This window comes from Propithecus coquereli, unplaced genomic scaffold, assembly GCF_000956105.1.
Source record: "Propithecus coquereli isolate 6110/MARCELLA unplaced genomic scaffold, Pcoq_1.0 Scaffold351, whole genome shotgun sequence".
Lineage (NCBI taxonomy): Eukaryota > Metazoa > Chordata > Mammalia > Primates > Indriidae > Propithecus > Propithecus coquereli.
Window position 1 is genome coordinate 177,908 of NW_012149186.1, and position 24,800 is coordinate 202,707.

Below are 24,800 nucleotides of genomic sequence, written 5' to 3' on the forward strand. Positions count from 1 at the left end.
TTCCAAAGAGCACAGGCAAACCCCATTAGTGGCCTTTCTACTTCTCACTTTTCTCAGATCTCTGCCATTGAATTGTGCCTAATGCCAAACTCTGTGCATAACCGAGCCAAGCATTAAGCGCGAGGCCGTGCTGCCTGGCCGAGTCCTTGACGCCAGACCCGAGTGTGCAGCCGCGCCAGGTCCGCTCTCCACCCTGCCCTCCCTGATCGCGCGCCCGCCGGGCCGCTTTCTCCAGCCAGTGGCACAATCCTGCACTCCCAGAATCACCCACAGCGCCACGCTGGAGGGAATGGGGTCTGAGCTGGCCCTGGCTGCACACGTGGGCAGAGTCAGGGCTCGGGTTCTATGGGCGGCTCGGTGGCGTGGGAGGGTCTCAGCGCAGCCTCGGCTCTGTTACGGCCGGGATCGAATGCTGAGCTGTGGAAAATGGCCGGGTGGGTGAACAACACAGCAGAAGTCATCACTTCTCAATGAGCATTTCATAACGAACGTCTTCCTCACACGGCACGACCCAGCGTCCACAGGCTGGGTCCTCCAGCAGCCGCAGTAGACACAGCCCCTGCAGGGGCAGGTGCGGTCCTGGGCGCTTTACCCGCGTCTTTAGACCCGGAACACTTAGGGATTCTTGTTCTGATGATTACTTAGAGATTTTCTTAAAAGCTCGCATTATTAAATACAATCAGAATCTAAAGTGGTGTGCACTTCATGGTTATGCCGTGAAATGTGACAACATCTGTGCTCACAGGCGAGGACTGTGAGTACGTAAAACCGGATGCAGCTGGGTGGTAGTGGCTACTACTTTAAATTATTTTATTGCATTATATATATCATTGTATATATTTTTAATTAAAGAAATGAAAACATTAGGCTGCCGAGTTTCTTTCCTGAAATTCTCTGCTCCCTACAAAACCTTCTGCAAACCCAGGTGGGATGCGTGCCCCCCCCACCCCCCACCAAGTTACCCCTCGCCCTTCTCACGCCCTCCTTACCTGGAGCTGCGCAAACCCCAGCACGTCACGGAAAGCCAGAGGGAAAAGATGTTCCTTTTGCACTAACTGCAGAGGAGCCCGCCCAGCCCTCACGGTCACATGTGGGGAAGGCTGTTGCCAGGACTGAGCCAGAACTGGCTGGTTCTGGCACCCATTCCCAGACTGCTGCTAACTGCCCAGGCTGGGACCCCGGCCGTGGGCCCACACTTCTGAGCCCAGGTGACTGTGTCCAGGAACAAAACATCTCCACACATAACAATCTGGGGATGAACAGGGCTGGGCTGGGCTAAGAATGTGCCCAAGTCTCGTGCGGACCTTTCCTCAGTACGTCAACATGAACACGCAGCCGCATGTTGCCGAGTGACCATGCTGATGGGAGGCGGGGCCCGCAGAGTGCAAGGTCCAGCTAGGACCCCTGCAATTGTCCACGGGCCTGGCAGGCAGAGGAAGACGCTGTCACGCCAACGGCAATGTGGTGCAAGCTTTGGACCCACCCAGACGGGCTCTGCCTCCGTGCTTGCTGATGGTGCAGTTCTAGGCAAGCTATGTGTTTCGCTTCTCTGAGCCTGCTCCATGAAAGAATACTTTCTACACCCAGAGCTCATGAGAGGATTCAATAATATAAGCACACGAATAACTAACATTTGTTAAGTGCTAGTCATATTTCAGGCACTTTCAAGCACCTGCTACGTCTTATCTCACTGGATACAACAACCCTGTAGGGTAGATACATACGCAAAGAACTAAACACCACGTATTTATCACGGAGTCTATCACGGGCCTCACAGATGAACACAGCCTTGGCCAGTATCATCACTGACGGCATCAGCTTCACCAACACCAGGTGGTGGCCGAGGGTGGAGCCTGACGCTGAAAGCACAGGCAGGTGATGGGGCCCATTTTGCCCCCTAGTGCTGTCCCTAGCTCCCACCCCAGCAGAGGACGTCCTCCCCCTCCCAAGCTCACACTGCGCACTCGTCTGGGAGAGCGAGACAATGTGCGAGGCATGCTGTACCTGCTTGGGCACCTGCCCGAAGTTGCTGACAAACCCCAGGATGGTGCTCTTGATCAGGGGGTCGGTGATGCTGCTGAGATCCACCTTGTCGCCGTAGAAGTAGGGGTGGAAGGTGTTGACGGCCTCCACCGCGGCTGGGCCCTGCTGCTTGTACCCGAAAATGAGGTCTATCCAATGGTGGAGGTTGGCACTGACAAAGTCACTTTCCAGAGCCTGGAACCAAAACCCAAAGAGCATGAAAACCCAGGCCTCTCACAGACGCATTCTGCACAGAACAGAAGGGACACGTGCTTCAGGGTGCTGGCTCTGCAGAGGAGAGGCAATTGACGGCACCCTGGGCATGACGAATAGGAAGTGGGCAGATGAGGCAGCCACCCGAGGGCCACCCGATTCCCGCCTCTAGCTAGTGGCAAACCATAGCTGACTGTCCCCACCACCCCTGTTCAGCCACTTCATAAAACAACCACGCTGTTCAGACTATCTTTGTGGTGCAGGCCAGGAGAGGCATCTAAATGGAAGAGATCAGACTGAAAATAAAGTCTTGGCATGTGACCTAGGAAACAGGGAGAGCCGATTCTGACCAGAGGAAGTCAGGAAGCTGAGACTAAGGGTGGTGATGAGGACAGCATGCTCTAGGGCAGAGGGGGTCGGGCGCTGTCATTTACACGTTTCTTGACATCTCTGTTCCTCAGTTTCTTCATCTGTAAAATGGACGTTAATTGTACCCCCTTCTCAAGTTTACGTGAGGATTAAGCCGTGTCCACGTCTGGTGCACGGTGAGCTCTGCGTCGTCAGATGATTACACCGAGCACCAACTGGGGGCCAGGATGGGCTTGGGGTTTGACGTGTGCTGTCTCTTCCCGTTAACACCACCGTCTGCTGGCGGGTATAACTACCCCACTTCTGGGGCAGGCTGTGTGTGGTTTATGAACCTGACATCCCAGCCCCCAGTGTTCATGCCTCAGAAGCCCACAGGGACGTCCCCCTCGCTGAGCTGATCTCACTTCACTCAAATACTGAGAAATCATCGATATCTGAGTGTGGAGATCTTTCTAAGTCATTCCTGGCAGGGAAATGGTATTATAGAATATGCTTTTGAGGTGCAGCTCAGCCCCCAGAAACGCAAGCTTCCCTCCCTGGGGTGCCTCTGCCCAGCCCAGAGTATGCAGCCTGCAAAGAGCATCTCGCCCACGCACCCGAGCAGCAAGTATGTAAAGACCCGAGGAATATTCTGCCCACGCGCAGGCTCACTACCCCCAGCTGGGAGCACAGGAGACGTTCCCAACTCAACTGAGCTTCCAACCTCTAAATGAGAACTAAGCTTCCCCTACTCAGGAACACAGCTGGCACTGGAAGTCAACAACATCTGCCCCTGACTAAAGGTGACACCTCCAGGAAATAGCAAGAATGTAGCGCAGAAGCCAAGCATGCTGGCTCCGTCCTGAATACAGCACAGGCGGACGGTGCTGGCTCAGATTAGGGCACCCAGGTGGGCAATATTTCTCATCAGCTGCCACACATGAACAGAGGAAACGTGGCCTAGTGTTTAGATGTCCCAGTCCCCCTGAAAGGTGGCACCTATTTCTGGTAGGCAGAGCCCTGCCCAGGACTAGGTCTCCCGAACCCAAAGATGTCCATCTGGGCTTGTCTGGGCTCCCCTGCTGGTCCTCTGGAAGGACACGTAGCCCCACACCTGGGCCCGGGAAAGCCAGGTCACCTGTGCCAGGTTAGCTTCTCCAAGGTCTATGGCCAAAGTGGCTCTGAGTCATGCCATGCGAGGTGTGAGGAAAGGTGTGGCTCTCCTAAGTCTACTGTCTGGCCTGGAGCACATCCGGGAGGCCTCTGCAGATGTCTGCATCAAAGCGTGTGTTGGGGGTCACAACAGAATGGCTGCAGTTACAGCCAGGTGCGAGGGTAGACCGCATGCCAGGACGTCTGACCCTTCCGTTGGGCCCTTCTCCCTACGGCTTCCTAAACAACACACTTCCCACGCCCCAGATGCTGCTCAAGCACCCCTCCCCCTCCTTCCCTTAAATGAAGCCTGACTTTCCCCTGAGCCACCAAATTCGCCTGCAGCAAGCTCAAGTGGCAGCCACTTGCTAGACACGTCCCCTGTGTGAGGCACCAGGAGGTGGAACTGGTGTCTCCTCAATCCTCACCGCCAGCTCCAGACCACTGCTCCCCTGCCGTCTTGTAAAAAGAACAAATAACCTGCGCCTCTGTGCTCCTTGAGACCTAACTCTACCCGCCATCCTCACTGCTGTCTTCTACCGACTTCTCTGCCGTCCTCATTCATGGAAGATGCTGACTCCTGGCCATGCCTTCCCTTCTTCTCCAAGCCCTGCCACCATCCTCTGCCACTGCATGCTCCAGCCTCTCAGTTCCTTAGCCTCCACATCTGCAATGACTTTTGCCTCCATCCCATGGATATACCGTAACCCATGTTGGTATCCACGGCTGACGTCCCAGCTGGTGAAAGCCACATCCTCCCCTTGCTGGGTGTTTATCTGCTTTCTAAGTCTGTTCTCCCACCTTGTCAGAACTTCCAGTCCCCTTTCCCTTTTACTTCTTTGCAATCCATCGGCACCGTCTGCCTTGGAGCACGTCTTTATCGAGCTTGGATGGAGTGGTCCATCAGCCCAACACCACTCAGGTCAATACCTCGTTGTGTTGTTGAATCATGGGTACCTCTGTCTCCTACCAGACCAGGGCTGCTGCACCTGCAGGTCAAGTTCATTTCTGGCCCAATTACTCAAGACCAGCGGGCCGTGAGGATGACGCCTATCACTGAATTTCTAGAGACAGGATAAACCAGGGGAAAACTTGCTCCTTGCCAGGGGAAAAGGACAGAGGAAAGGGCACAGGATTGTTGTCACTAGTCAGGGCTGCCTTAGGTATCTTTTCTTTTTAGGTATAATTTGCATACTATGAAACTCACCGTTTTAAAGTGTGCAGTTCGCCGTGTTCTGGCGATTTCATGCAGTCATGTAACCACCACCACAGTCGAGACATAGGACATTTCCATTAACTCAAAAAGTCACCTTGTACAATCCTTTTAGGTCACTGTCCTACTCCAGACTTTAGGAATCACTGATTTGTTTCTCTCTGTATAGTTTTGTCTATAAATGTCACATAAATAAAATCACATAGGATGTAGCTTTGAGTTTTGGCTTCTTTCACTTAGGACAATGCTTTGAAATCCACCCACGTTGTTCTGTGTGTCAGTAAATGTGATCCTTTTCATCGCTGAGTAGCATCTGCTGCATGGATGTGGCATTTGTTTATCCATCCACCAGCTGATGGACATTTGGATTATTTCTAGTTTTTGACTAGTTTGAATAAAACTGGTGATTACACACAAGTATTTGTGTGGACATGTTTTTATTTTTCTTGGGTGAATACCTAAAAGTGGAATTGCTGGGTGACATGGCAAACGCACCTTCAACTTTGTGACACTGCCAAGTTTTGTCCAAAGCAGTTGTGCTATTTTGCTTTTCTCGCCAGCGATGAGTGATGCATTCCAGTTGCTCCACATCCTCGCCAGCTCTTGGTTTCATCAGTCTCTTAAATTTAAGCCATTCTTGTGGGTGTGTAGTAGCATCTCATTGTGGTTTTAATTTATTTCCCCCAATGACTGATAATGTCAAACATCCTTCATGTGCTCATGCTAACCCAGGTATTTGTGTCCAAAATGGCCTCTGGCCTCTACCCATATTAGCCTTTCTGGGTAATTAGCAAAGTCCTCCCCAGTCCTAGAAAACCTTTGGCCAGTGGGAGCCCCTTGGAGCTTCCAGACCCTGTCTGAGCCACACTGGGCATCAAGACCCAGGCAGTGGCCCTGAGAGTAGGGTTGGCTGAGGACACTCACTTTCCCTCCAGGGGACCCAAGAAGAATCTGAACTCACTTCCTCCAGTCACATCCACAACAAGCTGGCACAAGGGCTAAGCCTAATGGAGCTCTTGGAACAGCCCAGAACCCAAACCTTTTCCTGCCCACACAAGGCGCAGATCCCACCCTGTCTCGGGGTTCTCCAGACATTAAAGCCTCAGAAGTGCTTGTCCCTGGCCCTCCACTTGGACGCAAAGCCTCCGTGGAGTGTGAGGCGATACTGAGGTCCACATCAGGACACCACGGATTCTGGCCTGACTCACCTGTCTGTGCAGGCTGATGAATTTCCGAGGGTCCCCATCAGCCCAGGGAGGGAGGTGCACGTCCCCCAGCGCTGTCCCGTCCTGCATGCAGCCTGAGTGGGATGACAGACAGCAGGGATCTGAGTAAATGGGAGCTCCAACCCGGCTAGGGACCAAGGGACATAAAGACTGTGCTGCCCAAGCTTGCTGACTTTGTGCAGGTCAGAGCGGGAGTATCCCCCAAGGGCCACACTGCTTCCAGCCCCTTCTGTCCGGAATGTCCCCAGTCCTCTGCCCAGGCAGTGCTAGTGCTTCATGCACAAGTCATACACAATGATTTCAGGGCCATCATTGTCGAGACGTCTTCCTCCGCACTACACTGTGTCTTTCACCTGGGTGCCTCTTGCACAGCGCTGACGCGGTGGGGAGAGTCGGTGATGACAGTGCCAGCGGCACATTTGGGCACTAACTCCCCACGGGCACGAGGCCAGGTACTTGGCATGCATCGCCTCACTGAATGAGTTGATTCATTTTAATGCTATAATTTATGCATTTCTCTCCATTTTCAAAGTGAGGACATCAAGGTTTTTAGACAGAGATTCCTCACACAGTAGGAAGATGAGCTTGGATTCCAGCCCAAGTCTCTCTCCTACCCCTTAGCTGCCCAACCTCGAGCAAGTTGCTTTACCTCACTGGGATTCCTTTTCCCACCTGTACAATGGAGGTGATTCCAGGAGTTAGCCCACAGGGCTGGCATAAGGATTAAAAGAGAAAATACACGTAATGGCGCTTAGAGCAATACCAGGCATATGAAGGCTGCTCAATGCGCGTGAGCCACAGTCTTGCTTGAACCCTCCAGACATGTCATGGAGCAGCGAGAACAAGACCTGGCCCTGCTCCCTCTGGCCCACAGGGCCGGGCTGGCCTTTCTCATCACAGTCTCAGCTCACCTGTCGTCCTCTTGCAGGTCCTTCCTGGGACCAGAGTAACAGGGGTCCTGCTGAGTCACTCTCAAACCATTTCCAACCCATTTTCCTCATAAGACTTCTCCAGTGCCCAGCAACGTTCCCCTTATAATACAGAAATTGTCCATATTTTCCCCCTGCTTCTCCCCATCCCCACTCAGAAGGTGAACATCTTCAGCACAATCCATCCCAGGAGACCCAGCTAATCCTCAGTGCCTAAAGAAGCATCTGTACATGGTAGATACTCAATAAACACTTGTTCTCCTGCCTTTTCTGAGGGCCCTGCTCTCTTGGCCCTTGTCGCTGTTACATGCCATCATTTCTGCAGCTGAGCCTGTCACATGTCCCTCAAAGGCCTGGCTGCATTTCCAGGACAGAGTCGGTGCTCCGACCCCAGGCTGGGTGGCCGCCCTCCCCTTGGCTCCTACACTCACTGACCCACTCCTGTTGTGGGCCTCACCATGCTTCATGACTGTCTTTTGGATGTATCTGGTTCTCATCCTTGACAGATGTGAGGCATCTGGCAGTCTGCTGAGGCCACCAAGTGCCACAGGTCAGACTCCCTGGGCCTGGCCGACTCACTGGCAGGCTCCACAGAGATCTTGGCTGCAAATCCAGGGCTGAAAACCACTGTACAAAATTAAGTGGAAACTAATCTCCTTACCTGTGCTCCCCTGGGGCCTTACCTGGCTTGGCCCAGGAGAAGGAAGGAGAGCCCTGAGGAAGGGGGACCCTGGGGTCCGTGGTGTGCATTGGTGATGGCTCATGAGTGCTCTCTGCCGGGGGCATTCCCAGCCAGGCCAGTGCCCGCAGCTGCCCCTGGCCCACGCCCTGCCCACACACCCCGTCCACAGATTGCCTGACTCAGCCTCACATCCGTGTGTAGGGGAGGCTCTGAGGCCCATGCACCACGGGACCTGCCCACTGGGCTTCCTGAATTGCTTGTTGCTCCTCTAAAGAAGTCCCGGCTCCTCCTGGGTGGGGGTCTGAAGTGCAGGAAAGAGGAGGAGCTGCCACAAGTGCCTGCAAAGCGGTCCTGGGACCCCACCCAGCATCTCTGGGTCCCTCCCTCAGTCCAGGTTAACCCATTTATGGAACAAGAGGAAACAGGGCTGGTGTGGGGCAGGGGCTTGCCCAAGGTCACTATGTAGCAGGCAGGGCAGTGCCAGACCTGGGCTATGTACAACCAAGGGCTCCTGCTCCCTGGCTACCACCTCGCTCCAGACCGAGGCCTAGGACCCTTGGAGGAAAGGTCATGGGTGGGGCTGTGGCTCGGGGCTGTGGCTCAGCGCTGTCCTGGCAGCCTGGCGCCCAGTGTCCTTCCTCAGCAACCACCTTTCCATCCAGGTGCTGCAACCCAGGGGAGGCCTCACACCAGCCACACTGTTCTGGAGAGGGCCCAGCAAAGTCATTGACGAAGTTAGTCACGACCCAGGGGCTGCAGGAGAGAGCGCCCTGCATCCCCAACCCCTGGCCTCGCCCAGGCCTCTACTCACCAAACTCCACCTCGTTGCAGTTGGTTAAGAACTCAGGCAGGTAGAAGAACTCCGGCGTCAGCTCCCTGACATCGCTCATGTTCTCTCTGGAGGCCGATTCCCACGTGCTCTTCATGCTGTGGAACATTCTGTCTGCCACGTCGAAGCTTCCACCCTGTGGGAAAAGGGGCCAACATGATCAGACCCTCTGGCTGGCCGGGCACCGCTGGCATGGGCCTCCACCTCGCATCCGTTCGCTCCATCACTCTCTGGAACCTGGCACCAGAGGTTGCAGGGAGGATACAGGACCCATGGTGACCAAGGGATCTGTGTTTCCCTGCTGTGGAAATCCGACTTCAGAGCAGATGTAGAAAAGCCACCTGACCATTCCCCGAGTTTGCCAAGGGCCAGCTCTGAATCAGGCACTTACATGAGGTAGCAAGAATGAGAATGACTTGGACTTGACTTTTGAGATGCTCACATTTGAATGCCACAGACAGGAAGTAAAGAACCAATTATAGGACCAAGAAGTGGGTAGCCACTCTATGTGGAAGGTCAGGGGAAGTCTCCTGGAGAAGCCCACCACGGAGGTAGTCTGGAAGCCTGCTGATAGGGAAGACAGAAGAGTGTTCTGATCAGAGTGCCAGGCCCCAGCAAGGAGCAGAGGCAGGAGGAGAGCTGGTTAGGTCAGCGCCCTGGTGACATCTAACATAGAGCCTGTGGCATTCCGTGGGGGAGGGGGCTGAGCAGGAAGGGGCTCTGGACCCAGTGGGCTCAGCCTTGATAAGAGCAAATTGGTCTGACGATGGAGGGCTGGAGGAACACCAGCACTCAAGGGGCAGGAGGCTGGTCCATGAGGGACAAGATGTCCACAGCACCTGACAAGGCCTATCGCCACAGGTGGCCTGATGCAGCCCCAAGGTTGGTAGTTAGGGTTGGACCAGGTAAGACTTACGGAAGATTCTTTCGCTGGATGCTTTGATCTTCCCATCCAAATTGCCGAATTTTTTGAGTTGATGCCAACTTCATTCATTAAGTGGTTCGGGGGTTGGGAGGAGGCAGAGGTGCCTCAGACCCAAGTGGTGGTTGGAGGAATGAGGATGCTGGGGGCACAGAGACTTCAGCAAAGAGTTGCTGAAACTGGGTCTTGGGTCTACTTATGTTCTGGGACAGCCAAGGAACATCCTCCTTCCTGGGATTCATAGTTCACTTGTTCTCATCAAGGCTGGGCCTTTCTTCTGCCATCTTCTGCAGAGCACACATGTGGCCTCAAGAGCAAAGGGCAGAGCCCAGCATGGCGGTGCCTCCTCTGCGTCTGGCAGCCCCCTTCCCTGCTCAGAGGGCTGAGGATCCCCATCAGCATTTACCTACGGAGGCTTTGTGCAGTAGCAGTGGCAGGTGAAGGGCAAAGAAGGGCAAGAGCCTTCTTTTGGCATATCTGGGCTACACATGGGTCATCTCTCTAATCCTCACAGTAGGTGTATCAGGAAGGAATTGGTATTTCCATTTTGTAGACCAGAAAGCTGAGGCGACTCAAAGTGTACTGATCTTCCCAAGGTCAGCCAAGCAGTGAGTGGCAGGACTGGGGTCAAACCCATGGATGCAATGCCAAAGGGCAGGGTTGGCCCCATGACAGTTTCCTTGGGGGCCTCCTGGGACCTGGACAAACTTGACCTACTGTGTGTGGACCAAGGGGGACTCAGCTCCTTCTGACAGAGGAGAACCGGCCACACATGTGAGGTGGCTGCACCCGGGCATCTTGGTGGGCATGGACCGGCTGATTAATTTTTTGAGTCAGACTTGAGGATTGAGTGAGATCCATGGGTCACTCTCCACACAGGGACAGGGACACGGAGAGACCCAGTTACCCGTGGGGTCTCAACCAAACACAGCACATGGGCAGCTCAACAATGTGGCTTTACCCCAGGGTCACTCTGCTTTCAGTTGAAATCAGGAGATGGTGTCCACCATCAAATTTAAATTTAAAGGGAAATAAAATGGGGATGGGGTGTCTAAATAGATCTGCACCTAACGCGTCACTCATTGAAATGCACTAAAAGCTCTGTGCATTTAATCTGCAGCCTGAGCCTCACATCCACGGGAGATTGATGCCTTTTCGTCGTCACGTTTCCCTTCCGCAGCTTTTATGAGTGCTGATGATAATCTCCTGAGAAACAATATGATTTGGTAATAAAAAGATTACCTGTATTAAATAAAAATAATATATACATACGGAATATTGTTAGTGCTACAAATCTGGTTAAAGATATTACCACAAAGAAAAATGTTATTTTTTCACAGCTGTCTAATGCATTTTAGCAAAAGTAATATCTTTAAAACTTAAGCCTGTATTATTTATAAAGGAAGCAATAACTGATTTTCCTATTTCCTATATTAATAAATGTATTTGCATACATTTGTTTCAAAATTAATGGGTTTTCTCACTTCTGCAATACAAAAGAAAACACCAAATTCCCCAGAAGAAAAAGTAGAGTTGCTTTGTTACTTGCATTGCAAGTCTGTGGGTTGACGTCAACTCTGGTGGCTGCCAGCAATGAGTCCCAGCTCGGACTTAATTCTCAGGAAAGGAAGGAATGAGAAAAGGAAGAAAAGACAGAGGGAAGAAAGGGCGAGGAGAGAGGCTGAGAGGCGCAATGAAGGTTTACGGAGCACCCACCTAAGGGACGCCCAAACCCAAATGAGAGGAAACAGCAGCAAAATCAAGTGTGGAGATTGAAGGAAACAAAGTGATCAGAGAGAACCACGGAACCAGGATTTACCCTGAATCTGTGCTGCAGATATTCTTGCATATCGGGCACAGAGAAGCCGGGCGTTGTGGCACGGGCCTGTGATCCCAGCTACCCGGGAGGCCGAGGCAGGAAAATCACTTGAGCCCAGGAGTTTGAGGCCAGCTGGGCAACATAGTGAGGCCTCATGTCTTCAAACAAACAAACGAACAAACAAGAATAACAAATTCTACATGTATCCAAATGGACTGAAAAAAATAACAGCCAGGTTATTATTGCCAACAAAAGAACAACTTCTTATTGGCAGAAGATTTTCCCATGTGATGTTCAGGCCACAAGACAGTGGCAGCAAGTCAAGGCTGGAGAGTTCTGGAGCAAAACTGTTTGGATTTTATGCCCAGTTAGAACATCAGTCATATGTAGATGCCAGAAACATGTTTTGAATATTTAAAGATTCAGAAATAATATAACCCTAGGTATCTTTCCTCAATTAAAATCCTTTAAGAGGTCCTCAATATTGCTAAGAAATGAATCAAAATTAAGAGCAAAATAATGGGAACAGAAGTGGCTGACAAGGACCGTTGCTGGATCAACCCCAACTGAAATCAGGGAAAAGTCTACAATTACGGTCCGGCAGTTAAAACTGCAGACCCTGAAAAGGAATGATCTGTATTAAAGGCAACGCTCCTCTACCGTGCAGACACAAAGTCTGTGTGCACCATTGTCCCTGGGTAAGCATTTCAATTGCTACATTCTTAAACCCTCTCCAACATGGCCAGGGAAAGGATTCTGGGAAAAATGTTCAAGTCTTGATCCACACCCATAGGAAATTCAGTACCTGAATGTGCTGAAGGACCTCCAAATGCACGGATATTTTGTAATATACGCTAGAAAGTCTATTCTTCCTTCTAGATGGGACTGAGTCAAGTCAACCTGCTTCCACACCTAGATAATGGGATCCACTTTCCATGCAGGCTGACAACCCGTTCTCACTGCAGACATTCTTTCCAGTAGTTTAAAAGTATCCCAAGCAAACGATTCACTTACAGGACCCTATAGATATATCAGTTATCTAAACCACTGCCTTTTCCCATCAAAGAGGCAGAGTGCAATGGTGGAAAGCACATTAGCTTTAGAACCAGGCCGACTTGGGTAAGAATTTCAGTTCATTCTTGCAGGATGAATGAGTGAGTTTCTTAATCCATTTAACCACCCATGCCCTCCTCTGCAAAGCTTGACGATTGTTGTGGGTGTGGAAACAATCGTGTGTGTGTGTGAGTCATACCTCACGTGGTGCCCTGGGCATGCAGAAAGAGGTGCCCAGTGAACCCAGCCCCTAGGTCTTTCCCTGCATAGACTTGGGACTGGGGAGCAATCCTGGGCCCCCGTCTCAGTGTGCATGGGGAAGGCACCCAAAGGCTCAGAAAATGGAAAAGAAAAAGGAGATAGATGTTACCGAAGGTGGGAGGTGGAGCATGGGGGGAACGGCAGAGGAGTGGGGTCCTCCAGTGCCCAGGACAGGGGCAAGGGGGTGGGGAACCTGAAGGACCGTGGAGGGAACAGGAAACAGAGCGCACTGTCAGGCAGCCATGTGGCAACACTGCTGCCAGAGAACTAAACGGGCAGACCTGTGAGGGCAGGAGGGAGCCGGATGGGCGTATTCCCTGGGCTTCCGCAGGAACATGCCCGGCCATGGTCCCACGGGGTATGCGGGAAGCCCACACGCTAGCCCGGCTGCCTGATCAGCCTTGAAGGAGGACGGGCTGGTCCCGGAGTAGCCATTAGCTTTCCTTCCTGTGGGATGTGGCCCTTTCTACACGAGTAAACCCCACGAAGGCATGTCAACACACATGCTGCCCGCTGTTTCGGGGAGAGGAGATATACACGGAGTGCTCAGAAACAGCCAAACAGTCTCACGTTGTCTTACTCCTCACCACCCACCGGTCAGGGCTTATTTTAAAGGATGAAGAAACTGACGCTCAGTTATTCAATACTGCCATTTAGAAAGTTCTAGAGCCAGGAAGTTTACCCCAGAACTATCTGGCTCTATTACATGTGCCTTTTCTAATCCTCCTCATGGAGTCTGTATGATAACAACTACAGAACACTGCAGACCCTGAAGGATTCTCGTCAAGTCACAGGTTGGGCCGTCACAGACCCCACGTCCTGTGCTGCTGGAGGCTTCCGAGTCCAGCCCGGCAGCCCCGGCTGCATCCGGGGCCAGCCCTGCGCGAGGCGGCGGTACCAGGAGGTGGCTACGTGCTTCAGAGGCAGGTGTGAGCTGCGCGCGGTGAGTGAAGACACCAGGCAGGGCTGACACGGGTGTGGGCACAGACATGGCAGTGCGGCCTCCTCACTCCCCAGGCGCATAGCTCGCCCCACCCTGGGGAACTGGCCCCTGGAGCCAGGAACCCACAGCGAGCTCCAGGTAAACAGGCAGGACAGGCCAAGCGCTCCTCCGTGGTTCTCGGTGCTCTCTGCAGTTAGCATCTGTCTCGCACAGAAACCAGCCATCTCACCTCAGGTGGTTCAGAAAGCCCATCCCCACTGCTGGTAACAGCTGACTTCACACGGGCTGTGACTTAATTAACACAGCACTTTATTCTGTTTCTTATTAAATGCAGCAGCAGCCGCCGCCGCTGTGTCCTGGCTGGGCGCTGGCTGCCGTGCTGGGCCCCGCCTAGGCGGGGTCTCATCTGAAGCCTGAGCGCAACTGGTGCTTTTACGGGAGCAGGAACAGGTGCATGGGCTGGGGCTCCAGCAGGGGCCTGGCCCCCAGTGACTCAACTTTCTGTAAGCTCGCAGACGCCAGCCCCAGGAGGGCGAGGCTCCCAAGAAGAGCAGCACGCTGAGGCACCGCTGGGGCAGACGAGCCCCCCGGGCCCCACAGACAGCAGTGCACACCTCCAAGGGAGTGGGGATAATAGAGCACACAGCTGACACGGCCCGGTCACACTGCCTGCACCTGCCACCTGCTGATACATACACCATATTTTCTGGATTGTAAGAATTTAACATTGTAATAACAGGTTTGGGGCAGAAAAACAAATAAACATAGCAATGATAGAGGTATGTGTCAATTCTAAACCCAGCCCAAACTTAAGAACATTTAAACGTGAGAGGAATAAAGCACTCCTTGCGGCCAGGAATCAGAGTGCGCCACATGCAGTGGGCGCTCCTCGTGCTGTCACAGCTCTGCACAGCACACGCTGAGCATGCCACGGTGCCCACAGGACCCCGTGCCTGCCTCCCAGCAGCCCAGCAGACTACACTGGGTGCACCGCACAGGCACATGGCATGCGACAACACAGCTACTCCACAGCAGAGCTGTCGTGCTGCCTGTCACTCTGCCCTGGGAGTACCAGGGGGCCAGGCTGCCCACACATGCAGCCAGCACACTGCATGACTGCCTACAGGTCACACTGCATGCGTGTGTGCCTGTGTGTGATGTTGCATGAGGGAGACTGAACTGTTCTACTGAAAACGTGACCTTGAAAATGGAATGTGTCCCTATCCCCTGAACGCTCTGTCCCCTCCGGGTGACCTCTGTAGACCCCACCTCACTTTATTTACAGTGAGTGTTTCAGGCTCAGTGTCCCCAGAACTGGAACCCATCTCGTCTCCATGTCACTTCTTGAGGGAGGTAACCTCCTAGAGGCCCAGGAGACTGAGATTAATCGCAGTGCCCTCTCACGACCTAGGGAGGGTCCAATGACTTACCAGCACGTGGAAGGCATAACAGTGTTCACGGCAGCACTGTTCACAACAGCCGAAAGGGGGAAGCAACCCAAGTGTCCATCGAGAGACAAACGGATAAACAAAACGTGGTTTATGCAAGCAATGGAATCATACTCAGCCTTAGGAAATTCTGACACATGCTACAACATGGATGAACCTTGAGGCCATTGTGCTAAGTGCAAGAAGCCAGTCACAAAAGGACAGATATTGTATGATTCCACTTACATGAGACTTAGGGTAGTCAAATTCATAGTGACCGAAAGTAGAATGGTGGTTGCCAGGGGCGTGGGGGAAGGATGAGTGGAGAGTTACCATTTAGTGGGTACAGAGTTTGAGTTTGGGAAGATGACAAAGTTCTGGAGATGAATGGTGGTGACGGCTGAACAACAATGTGAATGTATTTAATGCCACTGAACTGCATGATTAATAATGGTTAAAAGGGTAAATTTTATGTTATGCATATTTTACCACAATAAAATGGTAAAAAAAAATTTTAATAATACTTGTAAGGTACCTAGCACCATCCAGGCACACAGTGAGTGCTTAATGAGCATTAGAGGCTACTGCTGTTATAAAAGGGATTTCAGAGTCATCATCTCACCCACCTGCTTTATTTTATCAAAAAGGAAACTGAGTCCCAGAGGAAGAAAGTGACCTGCTCAAGGTCAGACATGGCAGAGAACCTGAGCTCTCAACTGTGGCTTATTCGCGCTGACAGGTGCGTGGCAGAGTCTGCCCCATGCAGAGTGGGAAAGCACTGTCTCGTACTGCCTCTTCTGTGCACACCGGCTCTGGTCCCCATCAAAGGCAGAAGGCCTGGCAGCGGGGGTTCTGCACCCTCCACACCTCTCTCGCTCCCCCCACTCCTTGATCCACCCCAGGCTGGAAGTCAGGGCCTCAGGCTATTGAGACTTGGGAGGCTCCTTTTCTTGTCACCACAGAGGGGTAAAGCAAAGGTCTCTTGAGGAGGGACAGGACTGAACCCTAGGAGGTGGGGTAGGGTAGGGGCAGGAGATTGACTTCAGGAAGATGCCAGAAAATTCCTAAGGTCTGTGAAGGCACTAGGACTCCCAAAGGTGAGCCTGGCTTGGTCCCCCACAGGTGAAGCCTTTGTACTCCTTCCCTTGACAGCTAAAATGCATCTTTTTTTTTTTTTTTTCTTAAGGAAAAAGGAGAAGATGGCTGGTTCTTCTGCTGGTTCCAAAGGCTTAGACCAGTTGTGACCCTCTAAAAGAGTCATTTAAAAGTAGGAAGGTGAGACCAATTCAGAAGCACCTGTAAAGATCCCAGACGATTCCAACTTGGATGCTTCCATCTGCCAAAGACAGATTTGAGCCCCCAAAACTAGGAGTCACATGAGAGACTTCAACGTGGGAGTCAAAAGGGCTCAAGCTAATACAACTCCACTTGTGCCACCTAAAGGCATATAAAATTGGCTCTGACCATCTCACGCTGATTTAGACCATCTAAAACTAGTTTTGCCTGGTCACCGGTGGACCAAACTGGCTAAAATGAACTCAAACTAGCGATAAACTTCAAGGTGGCCATAACCCAAATATCCCTGTGGGTTCACAGCACACCTGTGTAGTCTGGCTCATGTGATGTTAGAATACTCTGATGCCCTCCAGACTGCCTGAAATTAGCTTAAAGCAGAGTAGACCAGCTTGAACAAGCTCACGACTGCTGAGATTAGATCTGGCGGATTGAGAAGGGAAGAAAGGAACTAATAGTGATTGATCACCTATGTAGTGTCAGGCCCCGACCTGGGGGCCTTTCTCCACATTTCCTCATTTAATCGTCTCAGGAGCCCAGTGAGATGTGCGTAATTAACCCTCATTTCCAGAGGTAAAATAACTTGCAGAAGATTTTGCATCACCAAGCGGCAGAGCTGGGATGTAAAGCTCACAGCCCAGGCTGCTTCTGTTTCCCTCCGCCTCCTCCCAGTGTGAGAAGACCCTGAGCAACAGGTAGAGCCGGGGCTTGTAGCTTTAATGCATCCGACTGAGAGGGCAAAGGGAAACTCTGAAAGCATCCCGAACACTTCAACTCCCTGGATGGAAACCAGTAACGGAATCCATCACTATCATCAACAGTGATCATCATTTCTTGTGGGTTAATGAGCAACATCTGGATGGGATTCCTGGCATGGGGTACAGCTCTGGGACCATTTGTTCTCCAAACCAAACTTACTTAAAATGCTTGTTGCCTGAGAAAGGCTCAGGGGAAGCACATTTATTATTTTTGAGTGAATTTCCAGGGAGAAGAGGTTATGCAATGTCTAGACGAGCTGTGCCGTCAAGGAGAGAGAAGGCTGTGCCAAGAAACAGAAGACAGGAGGGTTTTTGCTCCTTATTTGGAGAAAGCACCTTGACTTTGCCTACTCACTGCTGCCCAGGGCTCAGGAGTTGGCTTTAGCGCGGACCAAGGGTGGCCTTTGGTCTCTCAGGGTCAAGGTCCCCCGAGTGACCACAAAGAGTGATCTTGCTGGTGAGGTCAGACCACAACACACAACTCCTAGGACACTCATGCCTGTCCGAGATGAAGCTGAGGTATCAGAGCAAGTCCCTGTGTGTTCAGTGGTCTGTTGCCTACTGTGACCCATGCCTTCCTCGCCCCAGGGCCACTGCAGGGTCTGATCGGGTCAGTCTATGGACTCGGACCCTGTGCTATATTTGCTTTGGAGTCGGCTGAGCCAGCTGGGCTACCCAAGGGTTCTCCCCATTGAAAAGCTGTTTCCCTGGGATGAGGGGTCTCTTGGAAGCAGGATCCCAGTGATGGGATTGAGAGGGAAATAGGAGAAAAGAGCTTCTTGGCACCCTCACAACATTGCCCATGAGGGACTCTGCCCAGAAATCCCACATGCCTTGGACACCACCACACACTGGAGTCGGGCTGGCCAGGTAAAATACAGGAGGCCCAGCTAAATTTGAATTTCAGATAAACAACCATTTTTTTTGTTTGTTTAGTATAAGTCATTGTTTATCTCAAAATCTCAGTTTATCTGGAATTCAAATTAAACTAGGCATCCTGTACTTTTATTTGAAAAACTTGGCAACCCTAAACTGGTGTAATGGTCTGTTAGTTTGTGGGTGAGTTGGTTAGTTCCTTTTTCCGGTTTAGCTGTTCCTTTCAGTCTTTAAATATTTTGTTTGTACTTACCACAGATTTATGCATTCTGATGTCTTGAGTCATATTCTTTTCATTGTTTTTTCTTATATTTATTTTTCCAATCTTGACCTGCCTTGCTAGTCTCCAAGCTTACAGCTTTTCCTTTTCCACTAAATCTTATTTATATCAAGTATTTAATATTTTTTTCATATCTCACTGCTTATTTTCGTAGTTTTTTTGCAAGACTCTGTTGGGCAGATGTGCAGGTGTAACTGATGAAGAACTTGCTGGGGACCAGAATCCTGGAGCCCACGTCAAGTGGGAATTTCTGGCTAGCAAGCCCACTCTAACTAATTGAGTTTTTAGCAGAAGGGGCCCCTCCTTGTTTGAGCCCAGGTCTTGGTCTGTGTGATACAGCTGTGTGTGTGTGTGTGTTCATGTGTGTCGGGGCGGCAGCTCACCTGCAGAGCACAGAAGGCCTGGGTGAAGGGTGGCATCCGGACCAGGTAGGAGGCGACAATGATGGCTGAGGAGTAGTGGGTATAGTAGTGGCACTGGACGGTCATGTCTCCTGCAATGAGAGGACACGCCTGAGCACTGCTTCCCCACGTGTGCTCATATACATCAGACACACAGGCTATACCATGCTCAAGAACAGCATTTAGAAACATACATTTTTAAAGTTTAGGGAGCAGACCTAAAGAAAAACGTTAAGGCAGTAAGAGTGCAGGGGGCATGTGAATGTGGCAAACTGGTAAAGGTGCCGTGCAGATGGAGGGAGTTTGAGAACTAGGTTCTAGAGCCAGACAAGGGCACGCTCTGCCTCTGTGAGGCTGCGATCTTGAGTGAGTTGCCCGAACTCTCTGAGTTTCACTTTCCTTCTCTGTGAAACGGGCCACTGCGTATGTGAAGCAGGTCGGCCTGCACCGGGCATGTAGGGAGGGCTGAATGAACAGTTCCCTCGCCACCGCCTGCCGCGAGGTCTGGCGTCATTGGCCCTTAGCAGGATACCTTTCCGTCCAGGCTTCACAGTAGAATCACCAGGGCTGTGTCCCACCACAGATTTATTTAAATCAGAATTTCTAGGGGGAGGTGTGTGGCGTAGACATCGGTAACTTTTAGAAGCTCCCCAGGTGATTCTTAGCCTGGATTAGAGAGTTCTCCATTCAGACGCAATCATGTGTCGGCTAGCGTCTACGTTGTTGTCAGCTGTCACTTGAGTGCATTTGGATGAGCAGCACTGCACATGAAATCAAGCTGGATCTACTCACCTTCAGTTTTCTCAACTTCTTTGAACCTCTGGATAAATTTCAGCTTCCTATCCTTGGTCTGAGCCCCCATGGGCTTTGAAAGATCCCGGAAAGTCTTGGGATTTGTCAAGTTCAACGTCTAGAAGGCAGATATTCAGCTGCAGTTAACTCCCCCAGACCCCCTAGTGCCCTAAGAGCCACGCTCTTCAGTTTTATGGTTCTCGTTATTGGTTTATTGTCATTTGGTCTGACCCCTCCAGTGATTAGCTGGCAGGCTGGGGTTTTATGGCCCCGAAGCCAGTGATCCAGAAAGACTTGAAAGGGGAGAGATGGAAAATAGGAGGAGGGGAAGATTGAGTTCACACTGAACCCGTTCCAAGTTGACCCATCAGAACATGGCCACCCTCTACGGAAAAGAGACTTTCAAAAGAATTCCTGTTGTCTATAAGGCATTTGGCTGTTGCCCTCATAGAGTAATTTACTCCAATAGTTCAGAGTTCTTGCTTAAAATCAAACTGATTTTATATGAAATTAGAAGTCATCTGGTTTGGAAGGAAATGAGAGGAACTACTTCATTTTTTTGAAGGTCCTTCTGAGCAGTGAAAGCATGCAATGATCACCCCTTCCCTGGCCTTGGGAACACACAACAGAGGAGACATGAAGAGTTTCAGGGCCGGGTGCCCTCTGTGAACTAAAATAAAATCTTAAGGCTCCCCCTATCTGGTGGCTGAATGGCCCCTCCTGGCCAAGGGGACACCCTAAAACTGAATTGCCAGCCATGAGGAGGGACCTGCCTCATCATGCCCCCCTATTCTTGGAGATGTCCTTTGTAACCCATTGACAGGCCTAAGGCTAATCAAGACAAACCTGCAGATCCTCAATTTACACAACAAACACATGGCCAGTAGCTGTCTTTGATTAACAGACTTCCTTATCTTAACTTAAAACATTCCAAGCCTTTATACAAAGTTTCATTTTTTTTAAACAATTATAAGTCAAAGAGTCTTTAAATCCTCCCATAACTAACAAGCCTCCGCTTTGAGATGGCCCACCTTTCAGACCAAACCAATGTAGACCTCCCACGTATTGATTTATGACTTCACCTGTAACCTCTGTCTCCCTGAAATGTCTAAAACCAAACTAACCCAGCCACACCGAGTCCACTGCTCAAGGCTTCTTGGGCATGGCTCTGAGTCATGGTCCTCAATTTGGCTCAGAACAAACCTCTTTAAATTATTTTACAGAGTTTGGCTCCTTTTCTGTTGACACCTCAGGGACAGTTCTTTTGGCAGAAATGTTCTGCACCTTAGCGGAGGAGCCGCGTATTCCCAGAATTTGCATTTCTTTATAGGAGGAGGTGTTTCTGTGTAACCCTCTTTCTTTTAGTAGCAGCTCTACAAGGGAGCGTCTCAAATGCCTGCAGAAGCTGGGAGAGTGAGGCATCTCCTCCTAAGACCCCCAGGCAGGAGGGAGGGGACATGTGGAGATCCACACTCAGCCCCAGCAATCTCGCCAGGTCAGAGTGCTTCCTAGTTGCCAGATAGCCTGATTTTCCAAAAGATACTGGAAACCCAGATTCTTTTAGGAGAAATCTCCCAATTATTAAATGTTGATAAATAATAAAAATTTTAAATACATGATATGGGCTAAAGAAAAAAGGCTTGTAAACCACCACTTTGCAACGTGTAAGTTTTGTGTTTGAAATGCCTCTGCCTTGGATGGACCTGGAGTGCCACAAGCTGCGGCACGTGGCGGTGAGACAAGTTTGCCACGTTCAACATCTGTAGTGGGGACGGGAGATCACAAAAGAGCAAGTCTTCCTCTCCCAAGTCCTAGGGTTCTGCCATCCCGGCAGCCCTAGGCAGGACCGACCAGCTCGTCTGAACAAGTGACCCAGCCACCTTCCGTCCCTTACACATGGACATCACCGCGGCCCAGCTGTGTGGCTTTCCTCCTCCTCCTTCCGCTGCCTGCTGAGGTCCAGGGGTGGAGGCCAAAAGAGATGAGTCTTCTGGTCCTGCCCTCTTGCCACCAGCCTTCCCTGTCACCGCAGCTACATGTCTTAGTCCAGACCCTAGGGGAAGCCCAGCTGCCATCCTCTGGGTTTCTGAAGTCGAGTTATAGGGAGAGTGGCTTGTTTTCTCTGTATTCCTATCTCTTTCTCCTTCCCTCTCCTTTTTTCTCTCTCTCGCCCTCCCTCTCCCTCTCTCTCCCTGCACATGTTGATTCTAGGAACGAATTCCCTGACCCAGCTCGCTGTGACTGCAGCTGTGTCCCAGTGTTGGCTATGGCAGCGTCTTAGCAGATGGGGTCAGCTGCCTTCACCGTAGACAGTAAGCCGGAAACCCTCTGGGGCTCATTTTAGCAACTGTGCTCGTCAGGATCATGCCACGGTGGTGGAGCCAAGGCAGGACCCCAGGCAGCCGGACTCCGAAGGCTGCCGCGGGGCCCCAAGATCCAAGCACGAGCAGCCGTCAGGCCCAGGTACCCAGGTTCGGGGAACTGAACCTCCCAGCTGAGGCTCTGCGCGCCGAGTTTGCGCGCTCCAGTCATGGGGTGAGAGGGCGTCAGGACCGCCGCGGTCTCTGTGTGGCGCTTACCTCCGAGGTGTAGTCCGCGAGGACCCAGGGGAACACCGGGTACTGCATGCAGTCATTGTAGGTCCTCCCGGCCACGGTGTTGAGGTACATGAGATACTCAAAATTGCTGATGTCCCTTTTCTGCCACAAGAGACAAAGAGGGGATAGCCCAAACACGTTTGACATTCTCCCGAGGCCTCGAGGTCTCACCCTCAGCCCTCAGCGGGAGCCCCTGGCTCTCCTGGTGAGGATAGGCATTGCCTGCGCGTCCCCAGGCATCCCTGCATGTCTGCCTTAGCCGGCACCGACTCAGGGAGTCACGCGCTCATTTCAGTCTGAACTGAATGAAGTGAGTATGCGAAGTCGGCCAGAAAATAAAATACAGCTCAGCGATCCAAAGCCAAGGATAAAGCATTCTTTTGTGTTAACTGTTGAATTCATACTCAAGTGTTGCTAAAAAATAATAGCACAAAATCTGTAGGTAAACTTACTGCTGACCCTTCGCTGGTTAGAAAAATAAGCTGAGGGGACATGCTAGTCACAGAGAAAGGGGCCCTTGCTCATGGGCTGAATGCTCTGTCTTCCTCTGGGACTTGGGGAGCTGGCTTGTCCTTGTCCCTGTTGGGATAACACTCTCCGGGGCCCCCGTCTTAAGATGAACAGGGTTGGGAACAATTCACCAAGGCCGCCTGGGGAACGAGCCATCATCGCTGACGTGGGAGCTGCTCCTCAGGGTCCCTCCTTTCCCCGGCCTGCTCCCAGGGAGAGGATTTTGGACATGAGTGCCCAAGAGCTACTTTCTTGTTGTCCCACAATCTCTACAACTGGTCCACCTGGAGTCCCTTCCTTTCATGAGAACCCTGGGCTGAATGTCAACTCGTGCAGGCTGGAAGCCACCTGTGCCTTCCCAGGAACAAGAAGTGACGAATGTTTGTGTATCTGCACGGATGGGGCGTGTGCATGCACCCTTGGAAGCAGCCACAGCATACATGTGCCCACACACACACACACACACACACACACACACACTCACTCCCCAGCTCTGACTGCAGTGCTCCAATCTGCCGTCCTCCACGGAGACCCTCTCAGGGAAATGCTGGGACATTGGGTAAACTGAACAAACAAAAAGAAGCTCCTTTCTTGGATAATCTGCATGCTTCTCTCCACAACGGGGGCTGAGCCACTTTCTGGTTTGCATTCCCAGAGGGTTTCCCTCTGGAGGAGCCACTGTACCTGCCACTTCTGCAGCATGGTCTTGTCGGATCCGGGGTATCTCCTGTGGGACAGAAAACCATGGTGGTGACCAAACATCCCAAGGCATGAACATGAACCAGGGAGACGTGGGGTCCTCCTGGCCCTTACGGGGCCAGGGCATCCAGGAAAGCCACAGCCACTCTCGGGGCCAGTGAGAGGAGACTAGCACCCAGCTCTTCTCGCCCGACTCTGCCCTGCTGAGTTAGGCTCTTGTGGCACTGTCCTTCTCGTGTGACTCCAGAACAAGAAGTCTCAAGGGACATGCAGCCACAGGGTCAGGGCCTCCCTCACAACCCACACTGGATTCCCACAGCCACACTGGCCTTCCTTGCCCAACCCCTGCCCGCTCTTTTGGCATGAGGGTATCCTATACGGACATGGTGAAAAAAATGCAAACACTATGGAAGGCCATGCAGTACAAGAGTCTCCAAACTACTGCTCCGGCTCAAGAATTATCCACCGTCAACAGTTTCTAGTGTATCATTCTGGAAAACTTTACCCATATGCCCGCCTATACGCCTACATCTGGTCATACATGGGATCACATCATACACTCAGGTCTCCACCCGGCCTCACTTGCTTCATGGCACCTCTGGGGACCGGCTCATGTTGCTCTATCACACCCTGTTTCTGGAGTCACAGGATGCCATTGCGTGGGTGGATCATGACAGACTGACTTGCCACTTTGTCCTCACAGCCCATGTTTGTGTGACCACCTGTGGGCACATACCTCTGGGTACCTCGGTGACTTATCCATGAGAAAGGTTTCTAGCCATGGTACTACTGGGTTAAAAAGTGTGAGCATTTCCAATTTCGCTACCTTTGGTTGAATTGTTCTCTTAAAAGGCGGTACCATTTACACTTGTACAATCAAGATACACAAATAGAGCCAATGAAGTACCACTGTTGACCACTCTGGAAGAAAGGAGTTTAAAAGTGTGACAAAACGCAATGTTGCGGAGGGCATGGAGAAGGGCCCTCCCTCTCCACCTGAAACGTCCCTTACGCTCAATTCATGTGCGGAGCCCACTTCCGCAGCCTCCACAGTGTCCCTCGGTTCCTTTCCCAGCTCTGTTTTCTTCCCCACTCTTGTCTACTAACAAGACCAGGTCCTTGTTCAAGATGTTCCAACACACTTAGTCAAATCATGTCCCCTCACTCCATCCGTCCCCTTTGTCACAGCCCTGTTCAGGGGGTCACAGACCCGTCCCCCACGTACACCCTGCCCCACCTTCACGGACTGCTCCAGGATCCCTCAGGCCCCCGTCTAGACAAGGCCTGGCTGCCCAAGTGCCCAGTGGGGACGCCACCTCTCCATCTTCCCATCACAGGCCTGCCATCACGTCGCCTGTCCTGGGCTCCCCAGCCCTCTGCACTCAAGTCTTTACTTGGCAGATTTTCCATAAGCAGAAAGCAACCTCTAGGCCGGGATTCCCTTCTTCCTCCCTAATAGAGAAGTCATCGACGTGGGCCATTTTATCCAGGTAAACAATAACAGAGGCAAAATACGGTCAGATTTATTACTTTAGTTTGCAATGGCTCAAGTGAA

At 51.6% G+C, this 24,800-nt stretch overlaps 1 protein-coding gene across 1 annotated transcript in view; it reads right to left on the reverse strand.

Moving 5' to 3' along the window:
* WDFY4 (WDFY family member 4) overlaps positions 1-24,800 on the reverse strand; it is a 283,986-nt gene that overhangs the window by 13,585 nt on the left and 245,601 nt on the right. Inside the window, exons 48-54 of the mRNA XM_012651295.1 lie at positions 23,231-23,273; positions 22,019-22,138; positions 19,440-19,557; positions 18,630-18,739; positions 8,597-8,750; positions 6,157-6,248; positions 2,005-2,217 (exon numbers count right to left, since the gene is read on the reverse strand). Coding sequence (XP_012506749.1) covers positions 2,005-2,217; positions 6,157-6,248; positions 8,597-8,750; positions 18,630-18,739; positions 19,440-19,557; positions 22,019-22,138; positions 23,231-23,273 — 850 coding nt within the window. The remainder of the gene's footprint in view (positions 1-2,004; positions 2,218-6,156; positions 6,249-8,596; positions 8,751-18,629; positions 18,740-19,439; positions 19,558-22,018; positions 22,139-23,230; positions 23,274-24,800) is intronic.